We start from the raw sequence: 21,954 nt of genomic DNA on the forward strand, positions 1-21,954 counted from the left end.
TCATCGCGGTCGTCCTTGGTGAGTAAGCCGCTGTTCCCAGCCTTTACACCCCAGGCCACATCCCTGCGTCAGACCATGGAAAATTGGTTGTTCAAAACACCTCGAAGCCATCTCCTGACTTATAGACCCAAACTGTCGACACACAGAATAACAGTCAAAATTAATAGAATTGCGTCTTCGTTCTCCATCAAACATCTTCACAGAGATGTGTCATTTGCAAAATGGTTGCCTTTGGCACTGCCTACAGTATCAGTCAAAGGTTTGGACACACTTATCTATAGAAAGGTTTATTTGTACTAATCTCAGCACTTCAGAATAATTATAGACATTAAAACTATGCATTGGAACTATGCACTGACCAAAACATTATCAAACAAAAAAAATAATTTTGGGTGGGTGGGGGGGGGGGGGGCGCAGCTCTGTGGGTTAACACTCATAAAGTTGCTAGTTAAAATCCCACTATTGGGCCCTTGAGCAAGGCCCTTAACCCCAGTTGCCCCAGGGACTGGCTGACCCTACTGTCCCCTCTACACCAGTTCCATGAGGTGGCCTCCTGGGATGCTTTTCCATCTGTCCTGAAGGAGGTCCCACATATGCTGAGCCTTCATTGGCCACTTTTCCTTTACTTTCTAGTCAAACTCCTCCAAAACCATTTCTACTTTGTTTAGGTCAGGTGACCAGGTCATGTGATGTGACCATACCACTCTCCTTCGTAGGTGGCATGGCTTGTCCAAATTTTGACTGGTGCTTTAGGTGTCAAGTCTCACATTTTACCTGTGAGACTCACGTCTTTTTGTGTCATTGCTGCCATCACACAATGTACATGAACCGAACAAGAATGTTTTCTTCAGTTTCTGAAATAACTTGCTGCAGAGGCTTTCCTGAATACACATAGAAACATGCCTGCCACCCTCGTTAACCTGTATTCATTTCTGGGTTATAAACCAATATGCTGGTGGGGGGGGGGGGGTCTCTGTTGTGACCCTGGGAAGTAAAGTGGTTTTGCAACACTGATGTCAGTCGCATCCAAAATGACTGAGAAAAGTCAGCCCGATGCAAAACGCCCACGGCATTATTTGTCAGAATTTTCAGATCAGTGGAGCATTCAGCATGACTGTATCAAGAAATCAAAACTGGGAAAAGTTATGTGTTTTGTGACGTGTCAGTGAATCTGTTTAAGTGTTATTTTGTAGTAATAACAATAATATACACTAGCGTTCAAAATTGTTCAAAACATTTTTGGCCTATAAAAATTACTGCACGAATATTGCCGGTAATATTTATAAACAAGCAAAGAATGTTACAAATATCATACACTGGATGATTCAATAAGTAGTTGGAGCAACAGTTGAACAAAGCTCTGCAATCTATAAAAATTGTAAGTGTTTCCACAATTCTTGCCACTAGTATAGTATAGTTAAAGATATAAGCGCAGGGAGTCTGTTTTGATGACTCACGGTTTTCACCTAAATGTACAAGTTGTCCTTCAGCCAGCTCCCTGTTTTCTTACTGCAGTTTGGTTGACATGTATGTCATGGAGAGTGATTATGACACAGGGACTGACGTGGGCTTGCAGGGATTGTCTTGGTGACGACCATCAAGCCAGGGGCTTCCTATCGAGCAGACATTCCTGACGGGACGGGGTCCGTGCCGCAAGTCAGAACCGTGGATGTTCTGTTGGATCTATTCAGGTAACAAAAGAAAAGCACAAGTGTGTCGAATCGGTGTCGTGCCTTTTGATTCAGAAGGTCTCACTCAGCGAGAATCTCAAGGTACTATTTATACTCACTTATTTTAAAATAAGACTAATTATTGTACAACCTTTAGGAAACACAAAAGTAAGAATTTCAGTGCGCTGTGTACGCAGGACAAAAAAACGCCTTGTCACTTAAGGTTGTATACTGTTTTTTTTTAGAAATTGAAGTCACGTGTAACTGCATTCGTATTTAATCAACAGGAATATGTTTCCAGACAATCTTGTCCAGGCTTCCTTTCAGCAGGTAAGCGTGCTTTAATAATCAACATCAACCACAATAAACATCAGCTGATACAAATCATGTTCAATTATAAATAAGAAATCGGCAACTGCCTAAAAATAGACGTGTAACTAACCAAACAAGAGAATTACAGTACAAGACAAGCCGCAAAGAGGATAAAGCCTGTCAGCCACTGGCCAATGCCTCCGTCACTGTGAGCGTCCCCTGTGATGTCACCAGAGCACCGACGGAGGTAGGTATCACCCCCGTCCCCTCATATCTCACTCAGTGAGGAAGCAGGTGTACTTTGCTCGTAGCTGCGTGCAGTTTACTTCATGAACCGGCTTAAAATTAAAAGTGTTTTTTTTTAACGGAAGTATTGTCGGTAAACACAAGAAGGGATCGGTTAGATTTTTCTCTTTATCTTTCCATATAATTGTCACACTAATTTATGTTAGTGGCCAAACTTGTGGCAACACTTCCAGTTTCTAGACATTATAGAACTTTATTCAACTGTTGCTTCAGTTACTTATTTAATTGTCCAATGTATGATATTTGTAACATTCTTTAACTGTTTATAAAGATTGTTGGCCACCAGTGTAGGTTATTCTCACAGTTTTGTTAGCTAGCAGCATCCAGAGTGATAATCGTCAGAATTAGTGCCATTCACGGTTTACTCTGATTTACGGTCTACGTTACAGAATATAACCAAGGACTACGAGACAGTAGGGGTCTACACCAATGGGATCAATGTTCTGGGCCTCATCGTCTTCTGCGTGGTGTTTGGGCTGGTCATCCGGCAGATGGGAGACAGAGGCCACATTCTGGTGGAGTTCTTCGATGCTTTGAATGAAGCCACCATGAAGATGGTCGAGATCATCATGTGGTGAGGACCATCTTTCTCCAGCATCCTGGGAAGACGTACTTTAGCAGTTCTCAGAGACCCAAATTCCCCTGATGTATCTTCTCAGATGTGATTCCTTTTAGCATCCGGTGACCGTAATTGTTCTGTACATTTTTTTTTTTAATTTGCAGGTACACGCCTGTCGGAACAATGTTTCTAATTACGTCCAAGGTCCTGCAGGTGGACGACTGGGACATCTTCCGGAAGTTGGGGCTCTACATGGCAACCGTACTGAGTGGGTAAGTCATGCTTTAGTCCATGTTGAGGGACGGATGAAACATGTTGTGGTTCGACGTCAAGAGCAAACTATGGGCAGACCTCACTATCCATGGGGTTATGAACAGGGGCAAAACAAGCTATAATATGGTAGCCTGTACATCCATATTGAATGGCTAAAGTCTGCTCCATGAAAAAATCTAGAACATGCACATTATCTTGTTTTTGCATTGTTAGCAAGATAATGTGTGACCATATTTGGTAACGCTTTACATTAACCATACCTTCATAGTGCCTTTATAATGGATTGGTACAACATTCAGTGTACCTTCATAAAGCATTCATAGAACATTCATAAGCAGCATGTAAGTATGCCGTAACATCTTAGCATACTTTGACAGCTGTATTATACATTAACAACAAACATTATATGATTATACAGTTATGATGTTTATCATTATCATATGATGTGTGTTATTAATGTATATTAAAGCTGTTAAGGGATGTTAGGATGTTAAGGTATACTTACATGTTGCTTATGAATGTTCTATGAATACATTATGAAGGTACAGATAATGTAAAGTTGTGTATAGTCTTTTATTTTGTTTGACAAGTTTGTATTTGTTCAAAATTTCACCGTTATTAAAAACGAAATTCCCGTATCTGTAAATGACCTCACCCACAATGTCCCTCCCACCCGACAGGCTAGCTATCCACTCCATGGTCGTCCTGCCACTACTCTACTTCGCCTTTGTAAGGAGAAACCCCTTCCCGTTCGTCTTGGGCATGACGCAGGCCCTGCTGACTGCCCTCACGGTTTCCTCCAGGTCCGACGTCTCGAACCCCCTCGCTCAGACACAAGCTCAGCTTACACATTCTGATTGATGACACTCTCATTTTGTTAAGGGGTTCAAAATTATTTCCTTCATGGGAAATTCTTAGGATCCTTGATACTGTCCAGAAAATCCACTCCGAATATTTGCTTCTGTTCGGCCAGAGATATTAGGCTGAAGTATTGATTTCCATGATGTAATGTTATTTTTTACAGTATAATCTTAGTGTGACCAAAATGGAAAAAATGTTATTCACAATCATATACAGTGTATACCACAACTATTCCCATGCAATGTAATTTATAACACACTTCTTGACTTTCACTCTGAACTTATGACCTAACTCTACTCAATTCAGCGTTCAACGTGACATTCAACTGATTTTGTGTAAAAACTCGTCGGCTGATGTTTAGCTCGGCCACGCTGCCCGTGACCCTCCAATGTGCTGAGAGGAACAACAGGATCGACAGGAGAGTCACTCGCTTCATGCTGCCAGTGGGCGCCACCATCAACATGGACGGCACCGCGCTCTACGAGGTCGTGGCGGCCATATTTGTGGCTCAGCTGCACGACTATGACCTGGATGTGGGGAGGATCGTCATCATCAGGTGCGCCACTGAGCTCACAGTGCATAGTTTTGGAAATGATCTGGAAAACAGATGCGGTATGTTGAATAGGGGATGATATGATAATTGTATTGTTTTGTATACCAGCTGAGCCGTTATAGCGGTGATGTGTCTTCTGCTTACTTTGGTTACAGCATCGCTACAACAGCGGCTAGTATTGGGGCAGCAGGAATGCCCAGTGCAGGTCTGGTAACCATGGTGATTGTCCTGACAGCAGCTGGTCTACCAGCGAGTGATGTCACTCTTCTTATTGCAGTGGATTGGTTCCTGTAAGCTGTCTCATTGTTATCCAGTGAGCTGAGGCTCAGCATGCAATACGGTCTGGTGAACTGGTTATAGAAACAAATAGGATCTATCCCTATTTTCATTCAGAGATCGATTTTGCACCATGATCAACGTGCTGGGTGATGCTATTGGAGCTGGAATAGTCCAAGCCCTATCGAAGAAGGAGCTGGAGAAGATGGACCACACCTCAAACGCGGGTGTGATCAACCCCTTCGCCCTGGATATGGCTAACAATGACGACTGTGAGAGGAACATGTGTGTCAGTGAAGGATTTGCGGTTGAGAGTTCTGACGCTGTGTCATTCACGCAGACCTCTCAGTTTTAGGGCGTGTCCATTGGTTTCCCAGAATGGTTGGTCTAAACCCAATGACCTCACTACTGGGAGGTGGCTGGGAGTTAGGGGCTCAGAGACAAACGGGCTCATAATCGAGTCTCATATTTGACATAATCAATGTGGCATTATTACTGCGACACACCAAGAAAAGTGGAGAGAAACTGATGATGATGATAATGATGATGAAGACAGAATCAGGTATACATTCAAATCTAGACATACTGAGCTTCAAGTCCACTGCACCCCTCCAGTATTTTTGTATATATAGGAAAAGAGTCTCTGATGATTAATGTATATAATTTTGTAATTGCATGTTTCCAGTAAGAAGGTAGATACAAAGTCTGGTCATGTCAGACTATGTATTTACATTTTTCTATAAAATGTTTCATTACATACAGTAAACATGCCAAAGTGTAAAGACCTAGGGCACATCTGTTTTTGGGAAATGGGCTCCAAATGGTTTGAGGTAAGATTCTTCCGTATGGTAATCAGTGCCTGACCTCTGTCCAATTATATGGTAAAAAAAATTTTAAATGATAAATCCTTTATCTTCCATTTGCAAAAGTGATGGTACAGATAGAAGATGGTATCCTAGGAAACACTTTGTCAGATATATTTAGAGAGTTGGTTTAACAAGAAAAAAATCTCTTTTTTTGTGTGCATGTGTATTTGGGACAGTTTCCTTTGAGTTTAATTGCAGAGTGTAATAAAGAAGTCGTTAAGAAAATGTCTGAAATTTTCTATATCAAAAAACCAAAAACCATGATGAGATTAAGGACTAAGAATACAAATGTCTCAGTAACATTAATTTCTGGAAAGATTAAATAGAAAATTAAGAGTGATGCCTCATCAACCAGTCTAACCAGTTCTTTACTTAACAAGATAAACTACAGTGAAGTCTGAAAGGATTTCTGCTTTATAAAGTAACCAGTTTATCACCATTAATACAACCCAATTGTGCTGTGTTCTCCTGTTTCACCATGTCATACCAATTGGAAATAACAGCTTAGATCAGCAGCAGCTAAATTGATTCTGGCTCCGAAGTTTCTGCTGAAATTATAGTTCATTTCAGTTTTGCAAGCGTAGCCTTTATGGTGGGCAGAGGGAATTTCGCATCTATATTTTATGTCTGATGAATGCAGTGGATGACAAACCATGTGCTGTTTCCAAGGGAATTATGGTGCAGTCTGTTCTGGAAGCTCTGGGAAATGCAGTCCAAGGTCAAACTCTAAGCCAAGGACAACATGGATTATGCTTGGCAAACGGTAAGTAGATATACAGAATCCAAAGTTAGTGAACTGAATTGCCCATGACCTCATCCTTCTGAGAAGGTCTGTGATGGACAGCATGCACCAGAACCTGCCAGGAGACAAATGACATCATCTACCTCAGATGAGTTCGCAACATGTCACTCTGAATGTCCTGAACTGCCTGGGAGTGACATGCTGTCATCAGTTTTGGGACATTAATAGCTGGTTCCAACTGCAAAATCTAGGTATTACTGGCCAAAAAAGTAATTTCTTACCATTTGGGTTTCCTCCTGCGTTCCAAAAACGTGTAGTTAGGTGAACTGGCATCTCTAAATCATACTTTAGTGAATGTATAAAATATTCCAGAGATCATTATTAGTACAAGACTGAAAATAGATGCTAAACTGTTTGAAAGACAAGTGTCTATGCTAAACTCTACATACCCAGACTGTAAATAATGAAAATCCATGATGTTAGTGTATATACAATCAGACATACATGATACCCCCCCCCCCAAAAAAAAACGCCGCTGAGATACGACATACTACGGAGTAACTGTTGCCATCTTCTGGGCGCTGTGAACCACTGCAGACCTTCAAGTTAATGCAGAGCAAAACGGACATGTATAGCAAAATAAAAACAACGCATATTTACATAAATTGCTGACATAAAGTGATTCTTCTGTTTATTTCTTTTGAAGCATCCTATCGATGATAGAATATTCCTATCAACATGCAGATAGAGAATTAAAATCTGATCATTTTAAGAGTTGTGTCGCAAATGAACTTGGACTGTGATTGGCCTAAGAATACGCAGAAGTGTAAGCGTTATATATAAATAGTGCGTTTCGGCGACATGATATTTACCGCATTACAGCCACATGCTGCGACGTGCGGCACATAATCCTCATTGCCAGCAGAGGGCGCCAGACTAGCAACTCAGGGGCGCCTCAGGTGAAGGACTGAAACCGGAACAACGTACATGCAGAATGTAAGGACATTTAAGAAAAATCTGCACAACACTCATTTTCCCTTGATTATTCTTTTTTTCCTTCATAACCTAAAGATATAAAAATATAGTTTACACATCTAAAAGAATGACACATTTCTTCGGGGGGAAAAACAAGTAAAATCAGGTTAACGTAAAAATTTAATTTCCCTCTCCGTAAAGCCAACTTAAGCTATAATCCGTGTTGCTTTTGCAACTACTCAAGAAAATCAAGGTATTGATTCTGCTAATCAGACGCGTGGAAAATACAGGAAAAGAGTGTTCAGTCGAACTTGGACCTTGATTTTGATTAGTTCAAAAATACATTATCAGCACACACAGAATGGGCTGATAATTGGCCGAGTTAGTCATTATAACTGGAATACCCGGGCATTTCTAGTAATGTACTTCTGTCACCACCGTCCCACACATAATTTCTGAATGATTCAGCTACTGATCAGCGATAATACTGATCAGAGCATGAATATCTGTGATAACATCACGCTAAAATATATCAAATATTACAGTTTCCATATACTTCTCTTATTAAGTACAATCCCTTTTGGGGTTATAAATGTTTCTTTCTCTCTTTGATTCCACGTCCGGCGTCCTGCGTCATCAGCTCGCGCGGCTCCTGCACCATGAAGTCAAAGTGAAACAGAGTTTAATTCAAAAGGCGTCTGTCGTCAGCAAGTCAAATCCATCCGATAAAACGGATCTACAGTATATTTGCGAATTTTACTTTTAAAAATCTCCTTTACGCGTTATGCATGGTGCGGGAAACGACTTATGATAGTAAAAGCAGCCGGAGAAATGCATTGCAGTGCATACACTTCTATCGAATGACAGTAGTTAGAAATGAAATATGTGGCGTTAGCGCTGCATCCGAGTGCCAGTTTGATGTAGACAGAAGTCCATAGACAGGCTGGCCGGCTCGCACTCTGTTCGCCCCCCCCAAGAAGCGGCCGGGACGCCCGGACTCAGGCTGCACGATGTCTGGCCTGAAAGCGGGTAAAAAGGTTTTCCACCACAGACACATAAAACAGACGACAGCTGCCCAATCGGAAGAGAATACTACAGATGTATAGATATATTTATTGACCTAAAGTTCACCCTTTCGCGTCAAATGTATTTGATTTATTTTTTATTTTTTTAAGAATATGGCCAGATTTTAAAATCAAGATGCTGTATTACTCATGCAAAAATTCATTTTTATTTTTTTCCCCAATTTCAAGGGCTGGCTGACATTACAACTGGAAACTAAACTTTAAGTTGATTTTTTTTTAAATATCCCTCAAAATCCGTCTACGTGCAGAATAATCCTTTCAAACCGAGGCGCTGTCTTTTGAGTTTTAAATCCAATTAAGAAGAAGACATTGATCATTGATTTCAATAGGCTCGCATTTAACAGGGCGGCGGGGGCGCATCGCATCACTATCGGCACCGGCCGCATCACCAGGGGCTCCTCAGCGTCGACGCCCCTGTCACGGCGGCCGCTTATCGGCCGGTTGATCATTGACAGGCGGCGTGACCTTAGTACCGGAGCGTGGAGTCTGGATTCTGCCCCCAACCTGATAAACGGCCCCGGAGCGGCTCTGCTCCTCTCTGCGGACACTCAGACGGCGCGAGGACACCCAGTTTGATTCCCCAGTACCCCCCAGCCACAAGGCACATTATGTTTAGATCGGTGCTCATTCTCCTCTGCACGATTTCGCCCTGTTTGTCTGCCTCTGTTGAAGGTGAGTGACATCTGCAATTTAATGTAATTTCTGTTACTATTGATAATTTCATTTCATTAATCATTTTTGATTTAAATTTGCTTTTAATGTTGGGGAAATTTGGCATTTGCCGTAAAAGCATTTATGGAAGGTATGGATTTACAGAAAACGTTAACTTTAGCAGTTTAATTAATAGTTCCTAGGTTTTTACTTCCAGAGTTTGAGGTTGTTAAGATTCTTGTTTACAGTCAGCTGTAGTTTTTTCAAGCAAGCTGAAGTCTTAATGTGTGATTTTAGTCCGTTAGTTTTATTAGTCCAAGGCCGAACATCTTATTACAGCAAAAATACGGTGAAGGATAACTGGTTAATTGTTATGCTAAATGTCTATGAGCGTGTGGATCGTGTTTACGTTGTAGTTTTCTTGTGAGAACTTTTATGAACAAGTTGCTGTCCTATATCTTGAAAATCCCAGAACTGAATAGCATTAGTGATTCTGCAGTTCCGAACACTTGGACTTGATGATGCAACCTAACAGTGACACGTCAGTCTATAGTTCCCTCATCACTGAGTCATGCCTCGATAACTCCTGCCCTCGAGACAGGGCGCTTGTTTCGGTTTGCAGTGTGATAGAGCTGGATTTCAGTTTGTTCACCCGAAGCATCGTCGAATCAACATGAGTTCCTTGGAACCGTTTCCAAAATAGTCTCTTCATCACAAAGGTGGTGGCATCTCTGCTGGCCCATGGGTTTGGTGTGTGAGTTCATTAATCCCACTAGCAGTATTTATTACCCTAACCCAGGGGTGGGAAACCAGAAAGGGCCTGTATGTGTGCAGGTTTTTGCTGCAACTCCCTAATTAGATTACTAATTAGGGGACTGCTTACCTGAAGAGTCCTCACGCCTGGGTCTGAACAGCTGACCTAAAGGTTACCCCAATACTTGCATATTCGTTAGCCCTTTGAGGATAAGATTGCCCACCCGTAACCCTTACCTATTCTGGTCTGAAATAGCGCAAAACTCCATCCTACTATCAGGTGTGGAGATACGAGACACATTTCTAGTGATTCATGTGAATACGAGGCATTAGTGAACTTAACAAACGACCAACAGTGTATTAGTGATAACACCGGCCCTGTCAGAGGCACGGCGAGTGATTACATCATGGATTTGGCGGTGGTTTTTGAGGATGGGGGGGGGGGGAGATATTTGGAATAGGCCTTCCGTTGTATGGAGAGAGGAGAAGCTCCCTTTCACATGTCACTCATTGCTCGTCTTTGTTTTTCCTGAAAGCACGTTCCCCTGTTGTTCCAGGTGGCGTCGTCGGGCCCAGGCTGAGCAATGGCCAGCTGTACAAATTCAGCTACTCCACTGAAGTGCTGTTGGACAGGGCCAAGGGGTCGTCTGAGAGCAGCGCCGGCTATAGGGTTTCATCCAGCGTTGACATCAACTTGGTGTGGAGAAATCCAAGCAGTAAAGATGATCAGCTACTCAGAGTGCTGGTATGTGACTCTGGGTTAAATGAGGGCTTTGGGTCCGTTTCCTGTGTTGCCGGCAGGAATCAGGAAACCAGCTGCCATGGCGATGAAAGACGACTTTGATTGGCTCCAGCCTGCTATGGGGGCTTTGCTTTCCTGTGAAGGTGTGAGGTTGCGACCCCAGATGTCAGTAGGCCGCGTCAGTCTGTTATATACATTAAATACTTTGGGTCCCTCACAGTCAACGTCTTTGTGGAACAAGTGTTTTGATGAAACCTCCTCTTCTGAGGGAGTGTGAAATGCCCAGATCAACTTATAGCACTGGTTGGGGGGCGGGGGGGGGTGTGTGTACAGATGTCATTCCAGCTCTTCTTTGACTGCCGCAGATCGGAGATGTGAAGATCGAGAACGTTACGCCACGTCCGGAAAAGAAAAATATACTCGCTGGCTCCACGACCCAAAGCATTCTGGGAAAAGGCAATTTGGAGACGCTGCAGAGACCGTTCCTGGTGCACTGGAAACTTGGGAAGGTGAGCGATGTGATGGGCATTCTGTTAATGTATTTGGCAAGTGCACGCGGGGACACTGAATGGCGGAATGATGGTAAGGCAGGCCTCCCGGTGGTGTGCGGAGTATTACAGAAGTACTTAAGCAGATACTTATTCCCCAAGGAAGTTTCAGGTTTACAGTAGCACAACACATTCAGAGAGTAACAAATAATAAATTACAATGAAGTGTAACAGTGCAAAGAATGTCGGGGAAAGTACTGCATGGAATTCGGTAGTAACGGCCCAGTTGGTTGTACAGTGAATGCATGAATGTTCTGTGAATGCAGGCAGTTCAAGGCCATTCAGACAGTCGGTCATCCCCTTTCTACAGGGCGACCTTGCTGTAGAGTCCATTAGAGTCAATAGTAACCTTAGACGTTATAATAGCAAAGGATTATGTCCCAGGTATTTAGTGAGCTCATCCCAGCTTACCTAAAGTCAGACTCCAGACACCTGGCACTCGTGCGCAAAGGTCAGGGTGTGAGGCGTGTCAGGCTGCCCTTGAGATCGCCGTGACAACACGGGCAGGTCAGCGTGGCTGGTGTGCCACGTCGGGTAAAGGGCACTTGACGTACCGTTAGCCAGGACGTGCCGAATGCTGGGATCCTTACTGGAAACGTTTCTATCAGATATGGAGCGTTGAGATTTGGTTGTTGTCTAAAGCTTCTCTTTCGTTTGCTTTAAAGGTTTATGGCAGGAGAGAGTAAACAGGAGATTTTAACTTAACGAGCAGATACTTTTTATCCAAAGCTATGTATGTTTTTTTGAGAAAGCAATTGGAGGTTAGGGGTCTTGTTCAAGCACCCAACTGTGAAATCACTCTGCTGACTATGGGATCGGAACCGACGACCTTCTGATCGCAGACGCAGTGTTAAAACCCACTGGGCCACGCACCTCTTTTTTGCATGAAATGATCATTCAGTGTCAGTTATACTGTAAATGACTTAATTCACTGTCTGGAAATAATATCTTACTGTTCTGTTTCCTCGTGGCAGGTGAAGGGCCTGTACTCGTACCAGAATGAACCTGCAGTAATCAGAAACTTCAAGAGGGGCGTGGCCAGCCTTCTCCAGCTGCAGCTCACTTCCGGAAAAGTGGAGGAGGTTGTCGTCTAGTCCTCTGTCGCTGGCGCGGTGACACGGACGGCCACAAGGGCCTTGTTACACGAGCTCGTTAATACTCATGTAATTAAATTAGACGAGATTACATTAGATTAAGTTTATTGATCCTAGAGGGAAATTTTCTGATCATACGGCAGTTTTAACAGAGAGCTGAACATAAATATGATACACTTGAAATGTGATTAAAAACTGTGCAGCTGTTTATTAGCCGTTTATTAACCGTGAGCTCTGATTGGTGGCCTGGTCATGTGACATGTCCTTCGACGCCGTCGTTTCCATTTGGAATCAGGTGGACGTTTCGGGGAGGTGTGCAGTGGAGTACAAGGTCGGGAAGGACCAGGTGACCCGGGTTAAGTTGCTGGACAGCTGTAAGACGGCTGAGACGGGATTCACCACACTCAACCCAGTAAGTGACGTTTCACCATTTCTTTATGGGGATAAAACTGGTATTTCTGGAAAGCAGCGTCTGTCTGATCAGATCATTAGGAAGTCAGGATGACCTGGAGCACTGTAAGCCTTCATGTGTTTAAGGAGGATTCTGCTGATGCCTACATACAACGTTCCTGCAACTGGCATTTATTAGTGATCAGTATAGCTCTGTGCCATCTGCTCTCTGTCTCCCCCTACAGGTCCTGGGTGTTAATGGCAAGTCCTCCTCTATCACGGAGTTCACCCTGCATGAAGGTTTCATCAAGTCGGCCGTTTCCGAGGAGACACACATCATCTCTGTCAATGCACGTCGCACCATTGCCACCAAAGTGGTCTCCCGGTAGGTCTGTGCAAAAATACCTCCGACAGTGAATACAACCATACAACAATGGGAAACCCATTACAGATTTACAGAAGTGTTTTACTTTAAATACACTGACATTGGCCTAATACCTAACTAGTCACTATTGCTGTGAAATATGCTGTGTTTTTGGCATTCAGTCCTGTCACTGCAATCCTTCCCTCCACTTACTGCTACAGCTAGTGCTTAAACTTGGGCTTGCGTGTTTGATTTCGGGTTTCTCAGTTGGGAGGCCGCAGGAGGGCTTATCCAAGGCTTAGCACCCTTCCTGAGCGCTTACTGCACAGGCCTCAAATAAGCGTGATCTTAGGCTGCAGTTTCAGATGTGCCGTTTTACTGCATTATATATGTGTGTTTACCGGATGGGGCCGTCAGGTGTCCTGGGAGGTTGCTTCTGGGAAAATCCGCATTCTGCTGTAGTTGATTTCTATTGTTTTTTTTTTAGGCAGTCACTGGTGCTGGTGAAAAAAGAGCCTGGACCTCAGGAAAGTGCCGGAAAACAGGTCACCACCGTTATCAAATCGCTGGACGCCGATTTTGTCGTCATTACCCCGTCACCGCCGAAGGGCAAGCATCTCTGCAAGGGTTGCCCTTCTGTAAGTGTCTGGAACATTCAGTGGAGTTCACGCCATTAGTGGCACTTTAATGAAATATTTCGGTAATCTGACCGTCTTCTGGATGCCCCCTCCCCCCCTTCCAAGCTCTGGGAGCACTGGCGGGGTGTTCACAAGGACCTGGAACCAGAAAGACTGTCAAGAGCTACGGGACCTCGCACCTTCCTAAGGCTGATTAAGACCCTGAGGAGAGCCTCCAAGGAGGAGATCCTTCGAGTGTTGAGGAACAGCACCAAGACAGCCCTGTAAGCCCACGCAGACCCACACTGTCTTCTGGTTTGAGCCAATATATGGCGAATCCTAACCACAGTTGAATGTTTCAGTCTTCAGGAGAACTTCTTTTTGATGGAACTATTACATAAGCTTGGTTCATCCAGGACATTACATCACATAGCTATTGTTGTATATGGTGGGAGCCCTTGAGGGTACAAATTTATAGTTGGTGCTGTGTTTGCCCCGTGTTTGTGACTGTGTTGCCCCTATCTCCTCGCTGGCAGGCCTCAGTTGGTGGATTCCGTCACCTCCGCCCAGACTCCCGCCTCCATGGACGCCATCCTGGAGTTCATAGACTTCTCCAACTCGAAGCAGCTGGTCCTGCAGGAGCGGTTCCTCTACGCCTGTGGCTTTGCCTCCCACCCCAACGAGGATTTGCTGAAGTCCCTGCTGGTGAGGAGGACCACCCTCTATTTGTCTTGAGGACATGAACTCATCTGCCTTTCATATGGAATAAAGTCTTCAATCTAGCATTGGATGTTTGTCCATGCATTCTGATCTGAAAATATATCTGTATTATAGACTGAATGTTGTTAGTAGTCCAAACAGGACTCCTGTTTTTGTAGCTTCGAATATGGTTGACCCATCTGCCAATATAATTGTGTAGACATTTGGTCACCCATGTGACGTAGCGTAATTGGGTTAGTTGTACTGAGCTTACATGATTTATGGATTTGACACACTTTCTCACTTCCTAATAGATGGACAGCCTTTGGATTTGAGGCGATCTATGCTTGGAGATCCTTGTTTTATTGGTGTAACTTGTTTTTACGTTCTGCCAAATACACATAAGCTGTCTGTGTAATCTAAGTTACCGTGTCTCTTCACCCAGGGTTTGTGGAAAGGGAAGATCGCCAGTAATGACATCAGAGAGTCGGTGATGATCATCATGGGTGCCCTCGTCCGGAAGCTCTGTCAGAAAGGGGGCTGTGACCTGCCTGTGAGTTCGCTTGTCATTTTCCGCTTGAGTGACAGTGTCTGGATGTCATTGACCTTTTCTGGCTGCGGTGTAGTTAGACGGTCACATCAATTTGCATGTCATCGCTTGCTAGGTGGCTAGTGGAATCTGTTTAAGCACGTAATCCAGCCCATATGCTAAGCAAGGTGACATGGAGGCAGCTCTGATGCTGCGTTGTTGTAGCCCCAACCCTAAACCCAACCCTAACCCCAACCCATTCACCCCCAGACTGTAGTGGAAGTCAAGAACCTGATCCTGGAGGGTCCTGACAGCACACAGGTGGAGTCAGACGTGCAGATGTACCTGCTGGCCATGAAAAATGCACTGGTCCCCGAGGCCATCCCAGTGCTTACCAAGTACACCGAATCAGAGGTCGGGGCCTACAGCACCATCGCCATCACGGCCCTGCAGAGATACAACTTCCATCTCATCACAGACGAGGTGAGTGACTTGTGTCAGCGTGGGGCCTGGACATGCACAAACCACATGTCCGCTGTGATGACATTTACTCGTGAATGACCTGCTTCACGGGACAGATAACTGACAGATACTTAATTACTAACTGGGCCAAATAAATTATGGAAATGGATATGGCTTTTAATGATAACCAAAAGACATGAAGCCGAACCAGGAGTCAGGTTTGGCAAATCTGGCCTTTAAGCGTGGGATCCTTAACAAACTTGAAGGGTTTGTTGAGCAAACGCTAGCTTGGTAATGTTTTGTTCAGTTTCCTTCTGTTCTGATAACCATTACCAACAATGTAGAGTGGAGACACTCAGTGACCGTCCTAGAAGCCTGTTGGGTTTGCTTTCCTCCAACATTAACTCTTAATTTGACCTGACAACCAAATACACTCCGCTGGTGTTTTATAACTGATGTAGGAGCACAGAAGGTCTTTTTCTCTTTTTCTGGAAGGGCGGCCATGCTTAAATCTTTTGGCTTCCCCACGATCCAGGTGAAACGGACTCTGAACCGCATCTACCACCAGAACCGGCGGGTCTTCGAGAAGAACGTTCGGGCCGCGGCCGCCGACGTCATTTTCAGCAGCAGCCCCACATACATGGAAGTGAAAAACCTGCTGCTGTCCATCGGGCACCTGCCCCACGAGATGAACAAGTACATGCTGTCCAAGGTGCAGGATATCCTGCGCTTCGAAATGCCTGCCAGGTGCGTGCTGGGAAGTGTAGTCCAGTGGTAGCGAGGCTGCTCTCTCAGTAGGCTGTAGTGTGGCTCTCTTACATGAAGTATCTTTAGCTAATGCATTATGGTAAAATCATTTTGTTGCAGGTTGCTAAGAGTGCTGGTGTCATTGTGAATAGGAAATATATAAACAAATAATAGTCCTGTTGTGCTTTGATAGTTCTGATCTGGTGCTGATAACCATATATCATGTATGTGAGAATTTACAGAACTGGATCAGAAATGAATGTGACTTTTGTTTGTGGTTCTTCAGTAAGGTGATCAAGAAAGTCCTGAAGGACATGAATACACACAACTATGACCGCTTCTCCAAGCTGGGGTCCTCCTCTGCTTTCTCGGGCTACATGACAAGTGGGTGATCTTCTCTTTTTGCTCTACCTTTACTTTCTTCTGCCATGGCTGTGGTTCTAGGTGAATCCTTATCATAGTCCTATAATGTTGAGTCTGTTTTTTAATGAATGAATTGTGTAGCAGTATTTCTGTATTTCCAGTGTTGTGGGGAATTTCTGTTGGGTGTATTCCTACAGTTGTGCATTGTAACACACACAAAACAACAAAATATGTGCAGTTGTGATGAACAAAGGTGGAAAGTACAGGTTCAGAAAGTAGTAATCCAGACCACGGTTTTCTTTCATTCAACCAGTTGAGTATAAAGAGTCACACTGACAGAGTACTAAACCGGTCGGTTGAAACAAAATCTTGGTCTGGATTTTTACTTTCCGGACCTGAACTTTCTAACCACTGATGATGACTGTGTCCTCCTGCAGAAGAGACGGACATCACCACCATCTACAACCTTGACCTCCTGTATTCCGGGTCCGGGGTCCTCCGTAGAAGCAACATGAACATCTTCGCTCTCAGTGGGGGTTTCCATCTGCATGGTCTTCAGGTAAGCTGGAGAAACGATGCCCCACAGGAATGTCAAGGTGACAACAGGGCAGACGTCACAGCTGATGTGACGTGACAAACTCCTGCTTCCCAGGTGGCCATCGAGGCGCAGGGCCTGGAGTCCCTGATTGCCACCACGCCCGATGAAGGCGAAGAGGAGCTGGAGTCTTTTGCCGGCATGTCGGCTTTGCTCTTTGACGTGCAGCTACGTCCCGTCACCTTTTTCAAGGGCTACAGCGACCTTATGTCCAAGATGTTCTCCATGTCTGGAGACCCCATGAACGTAGTGAAAGGCCTCATACTGCTGCTGGACCACTCCCAGGTATGAGCTCACACTGCCTTCACTCTAAACCAGTGTTTCCCAAGCCGGTCCACGGGGACCCAAAGCCGGTTCATGTTTTTGCTCCCACTGACCTCCCTGATAGTCCACATTTTAGCTACCGGGAACTGGGAGGGAGCAAAAATGTGAACTGGCCGGATTGGGAAACACTGCTCTAAACACCTACCTTCACTTGCATCAACCGTACAATTAATGTCTGCACTAAATAATATGGTTTATAGCATGGCGCTGTTCTCAGATCTGATTGGTCAGAAGGATCTTAATTCATTTTCTATAACCAGTTACTCACAGTAGGTTAACGCGCTATAATCATATTTAATTCTAGGTAATATTTCTTAAAATTTTAGAACACAATTTAAAAATTAACGGTAACTGAACAGAAATATTTAATCATTGGCGGAACCAAGTAGTTCTACTAATAAATATGTTTTTGGCTTGTAAACAACAATTATGATGTATAATATAACGTGATGCTTAACGTATAATGTTTAAAAACATAATGCATGGCCTGTCATGCATTAACCCTTACTTTATACACCCTGTCTGGGGATTGCAGTCGCAGATTTTTAATGCATTGGTGCCGGTGACCTTTGATGTTCTTACCTCAAGATATTAGTCTTGTAACATTACAATTAGTCCATCTTTAGCGGAATGCTTTTGGTTTCTGCAATGAAGGGGGATATATGGGGTCCTCCATCAGGAAGCCACTTCATTGGGCTGTGAAGTTTTAGGCCGGATTACCATAGTTGTTTTACGGCGGATGAAAGGGTTTGTGAGATTTGAAGCTGCGTGGCTGGAGTTGATTGGCGACGTAAAGGAAGAGATTTGGGCTGTATTTAAACTGTAATAAATCTACTGTAAGCAACAGTTGCATGTTTCGTATACATTACAGGAGTATTACGCCTGTATATAAGCAGTAATAAATTAAGAAAAATGCCTTTGGGGTACAGGCGCCGTAGGCTGGGGATGCCTAGAATAGACCTCTACACCGGATAGCTTGAAATGCCCTGCAGGCAGTCATTGCTTGAGAAGCCATATTCATTTCATCTTTCCACAGTCCAGTGCTGTTTGCTGGTTTTTGAATTCTTCCGTGCGGACCGTCTCCCCCCCCCCCCCCCCCCCCCCCCCCCCTATCCCCTACCCCAGGTCCTCCAATTACAGTCTGGGCTGAAAGCCAGCATTGAGTTCCAGGGAGGGTTGGCCATTGACATTTCGGGCGGCATGGAGATCAGCCTGTGGTACCGGGAGTCCAAAACCAGCGTAAACAACAGGTATGGGGTCTGTTCCTTGGGTGTGAGGCCCGGAGAGCGGACCTGGCTCGTTACGGATCGATGTGGGCTGCGGTGTGGTCGGGAAGGCTCTGTGAGTTGGGTCACATCCCTCTGGTGTACCGGGTGAAGGGCAGGTCATGCGTACACTCGGTGATGGATTTACACCCAGGATTTCGCCGTTAGCTGCCTAACATACCCTCTTTACTACAGAGCAGGGGAGAGGATGATTTATGGCGCGGAACATGCCAGTCATGTGGTCGCAGCCAGCTAAGTGAGCTCTACAAATCATTTTAATTCATTATGCTATCATACATAGCGTTTTCTGAAATTCAGGAATATCAGTCGATTGTCAAAATTCCATTTTCTCATGAAATTTTACCGTATTTCGGAATGAAAAGTAACATTAAGTATTGAATTAAAAAATGTTAGCCTTAGCATTGGCTATGTTGCTAATGGTGCTAGCCGTTTGCCGTGGCCTGCATCATTGGGCGGGTTCTAACGGGTAACTGTAACAAGACGTCCCGGCTGTCGTCTGACGGCGTGTCGGCGAGCTTTGCCTGTCCTCGTTTTGGGCCGGTCTCTTGGACCGCTCTTTTGGGTGGTATTTGGCGTTGGGTTTGCACCGGCATGCGGGAATGACAGCGGCAGGTGTGCGATTTGCTGCTGGTCTTATATCCCATCTTCTGTTGAACGCGTCAGGCTATCTATAGGACTACAGTAAGCATGGGGGCCATTGTCAGCGGTTGCTGGGGTCATTACTATATGGACAAACTTGCACACCTCTGCAAAGGTGCTCGTAAACACACAGCCTTGTCACTGTCCGTTTAGAATTCAATAAAATAAAGCACACAGGCCGCATTCACCCAGTAGGAAAATTCGTACGAGTATTTCATTACGCATCTTGGTCTGGAAGGTGTTCCGACGCGGATCCGCATGTCGTCGTTCCTAGCTGCTACTCTACTTGTTGCCTCTGCCAAAGTCTGCTGTTGACCGTGGCATTCGGCTTGTCTCACTGCCGTCTCCCAGAGGTGCGCTGGTGATGAGTGCAAACGTGACTGTGGACCTGGAGTTCGCACGCGCTGGAATGGAGCTCGGCTTTGAGTCCGAGGCATCGCTGGACTTCGTCACCACGGTCCAGTTCTCCGAGTATCCATTCCTGGTCTGCCTGCAGATGGATAAGGCCACCTTCCCCTTCAGGTGAGCCCAGCTGCTGTGGATGTTGCTCTGCCACCGGTCGCCAATATACACAATGGTGGATGCAATGTTCCTCTGCTAACCCTCATGAATAGCAAGGGTTACTATACTGGAAGAAGTTTTCTGGTGTATTATCCTGTACTGAAATGTTATCAACGAAACTAGAAGGGCAGTGGTGGCTTAATGGTTAGGGAAGCGCACTCGTAATTCAAAGATTGTTGGTTCGAATCCCCGACTGAGGTACCGCCCCCAAGCACTGCTCCCCGGGTGCTGAATTAGCTGCCCCCTGCTATGTCACATATGGGTTAAATGCAGAGGACACATTTCATTGTTGTGTACTGTGGTGTGTGTGGTGTGTTTCTAAAAACAAAAACAAAAAAACCCATCATGATCATGTGATCTCCATCCCTTGCAGAGAGACCCTAACAAAATATGAGGGCCTTCCATCTGGGAAAAGCTTTATCTCCCGCAAAGGCAGGAAGGGCCTTGTTCCCGGCTCGGAATTCCCCCTGCACCAGGAGAACTCAAACATGTGCAAGAAGGTGTTTGAAGGGTAGGCCCTGCTCACCCCCAGATCCCCCACTCCAGGATACCCCGGGAGTGTGGCAGCTCTCGTGGGGGTTAGCGGGATGAGCAGAGGAGTGCTGTGGACAAAGGACCTCACCCCGACCCCCCAGCTGAGCTCCCGTTCTATTTATTATTTAGGAAAATGTCCTGAAATGAATCTCTCAAGCCGACAGTGAGATGTGGGAATGCATAGCCAAGGAAAGTCACACATGCAATGTTTACATATTTGTTTTGCGAAGCAAAAATATACATATTATTGGTATTGGGGAACATTGGTGCCTTTTCGGATTATTCTGTTAATATATTATTTGAATTTGTTTTTATATGGGTATTTACAAGTATCCTTTGTTCCAAGTACACACTTTGTCGTATGCTAAAAAACATTTACGCATGCATGTACGTTTAAATGTTGTATGAAGTCGTCTCTGGCTCCACCTGATGTGTGACCGTTTACAAAAACACTAATTAACAATGTAAATTTTGAACTTGAAACTAGGCCTTAAATGCCAGAAAGAAGTAGCTGAGGGCGTCTAGGTGTGGTGGACCAAGGATGGCGACTGGGTTGGGCCGGGGCATACTCAGGGGCGGGGCCACAGGGCTACTAGCCTCAGCTGAAAGCTGATTGGCCCCTGGAGTGCCTCCTCCCCTGTCACTCACTGATTCATAACATTTTATTGGCTTTTGGATACATTTTCTTTAAAAAAAATCACAGAATTGCCCCTGCGACAGGGGGAATATCCTGACCTTACTGTAGACCTGGGTGTAGACCTCTCAGTAAGTGTAGTTCTGGTCCTTCATATCATTCCTTAAACCTGACCATGGCATGCAGACTGTCATTAACTGGCCTATAGATTGGCTCAAGTAATTGGGTTTGGCTGTCCAAACATTTAACTTACTCTAATCACCTGGCAAGGACAAACTTCTATTCTTTTGGCATGTATATTGTCCCTCCATTTCCACTAAGCTAGTGCAGCCAAGGGAGAGCCTTAATTGCTGTGATTGTGCTCCTGATATGAAGAAATGTCCACGTGAATGCAATAAACGAGCAGTCTGGCTGTGTTTTATCTTCGCCCTGGTAAGTGTCCTCTGAGAATAGTGTGTGTGTATGTGTGTGTGTGTGTGTGTGTGTGTGTGTGGAATGCTCTTTGGTAAGGCAGCTAAGACTATGGAACCTCTCTGACTCTTATTTCCACTCACGGCTCAGCAGCCTTGGGTAGGAGAACGGGTACAACGTGTTCTCTTTGGAAATTGCCCCGGGGCTGTTGGCGTCATGGCAACACCGCCCGGTGTGCCTCTGCTGGGATGGAAGTCGGAGGTCCCTGGATGTTGCACGCTGGCCTACCGGGTCGTCGTTCCGCAGGTCCAGTTGGGCCCCGTCTGGACATGGGGCAGTGACGGGTGCACTGGAGAGCAGTATGACACCTAATACCAATGAGGCATTACTGCTCTAATAAACACCGAGGGACATGGATGGCACTGACGCTCATACGACTAATTAGGAGTGTTGGATCTCGAGTACCTCTCGCCTTTCAAGTGTTTTGGAACGGTCACTCGAAGGAGCTAAATATATTGCTGATTTGGACGAGG

At 44.9% G+C, this 21,954-nt stretch overlaps 2 protein-coding genes and 1 long non-coding RNA gene across 3 annotated transcripts; 2 read left to right on the forward strand and 1 right to left on the reverse strand.

The window, feature by feature from the left end:
* Nucleotides 1–1,626: 1,626 nt before the first annotated feature.
* On the forward strand, nt 1,627–5,448 carry LOC111853159 (excitatory amino acid transporter 3-like). The gene is made up of 9 exons (XM_023829801.2): nt 1,627–1,691; nt 1,958–2,000; nt 2,131–2,229; nt 2,678–2,862; nt 3,012–3,119; nt 3,801–3,923; nt 4,343–4,537; nt 4,690–4,824; nt 4,928–5,448. The coding sequence occupies exons 2-9, from the start codon at nt 1,962–1,964 to the stop codon at nt 5,163–5,165; spliced, it is 1,122 nt and encodes a 373-aa protein (XP_023685569.2). The 5' UTR covers nt 1,627–1,691; nt 1,958–1,961; the 3' UTR covers nt 5,166–5,448.
* A 6-nt stretch (nt 5,449–5,454) lies between these two features.
* LOC140582851 (uncharacterized) lies at nt 5,455–8,343 on the reverse strand. Its single transcript, XR_011985641.1, has 3 exons — nt 7,950–8,343; nt 7,291–7,385; nt 5,455–6,533 (listed from the first exon to the last, which is right to left on the reverse strand). It is a non-coding gene; the product is annotated as an uncharacterized lncRNA (long non-coding RNA).
* Nucleotides 7,388–21,436, forward strand: mttp (microsomal triglyceride transfer protein). Its single transcript, XM_023829528.2, has 19 exons — nt 7,388–7,414; nt 8,823–9,150; nt 10,440–10,627; nt 10,990–11,133; nt 12,147–12,254; nt 12,562–12,678; nt 12,902–13,041; nt 13,508–13,658; nt 13,764–13,921; nt 14,174–14,342; nt 14,782–14,889; nt 15,136–15,348; nt 15,863–16,074; nt 16,361–16,458; nt 16,875–16,996; nt 17,090–17,317; nt 18,482–18,606; nt 19,633–19,803; nt 20,216–21,436. The coding sequence occupies exons 2-19, from the start codon at nt 9,087–9,089 to the stop codon at nt 20,355–20,357; spliced, it is 2,658 nt and encodes an 885-aa protein (XP_023685296.2). The 5' UTR covers nt 7,388–7,414; nt 8,823–9,086; the 3' UTR covers nt 20,358–21,436.
* Nucleotides 21,437–21,954: the final 518 nt, after the last annotated feature.

Source organism: Paramormyrops kingsleyae, chromosome 25 (assembly GCF_048594095.1).
Source record: "Paramormyrops kingsleyae isolate MSU_618 chromosome 25, PKINGS_0.4, whole genome shotgun sequence".
Taxonomy (NCBI): Eukaryota; Metazoa; Chordata; class Actinopteri; order Osteoglossiformes; family Mormyridae; genus Paramormyrops; species Paramormyrops kingsleyae.

Bases quoted from the DNA above. Each gene is read 5' to 3' on its own strand.
- mttp (XM_023829528.2), top strand. From the start codon at position 9,087: ATGTTTAGATCGGTGCTCATTCTCCTCTGCACGATTTCGCCCTGTTTG. The intron at 9,151-10,439 runs GTGAGTGACATC...CTGTTGTTCCAG, and splicing joins TTTGTCTGCCTCTGTTGAAG to GTGGCGTCGTCGGGCCCAGG. The intron at 12,255-12,561 runs GTTGTCGTCTAG...ATTTGGAATCAG, and splicing joins CTTCCGGAAAAGTGGAGGAG to GTGGACGTTTCGGGGAGGTG.
- LOC111853159 (XM_023829801.2), top strand. From the start codon at position 1,962: ATGTTTCCAGACAATCTTGTCCAGGCTTCCTTTCAGCAG. The intron at 2,001-2,130 runs GTAAGCGTGCTT...AGAGAATTACAG, and splicing joins TCCAGGCTTCCTTTCAGCAG to TACAAGACAAGCCGCAAAGA. The intron at 3,924-4,342 runs GTCCGACGTCTC...GCTGATGTTTAG, and splicing joins GCCCTCACGGTTTCCTCCAG to CTCGGCCACGCTGCCCGTGA.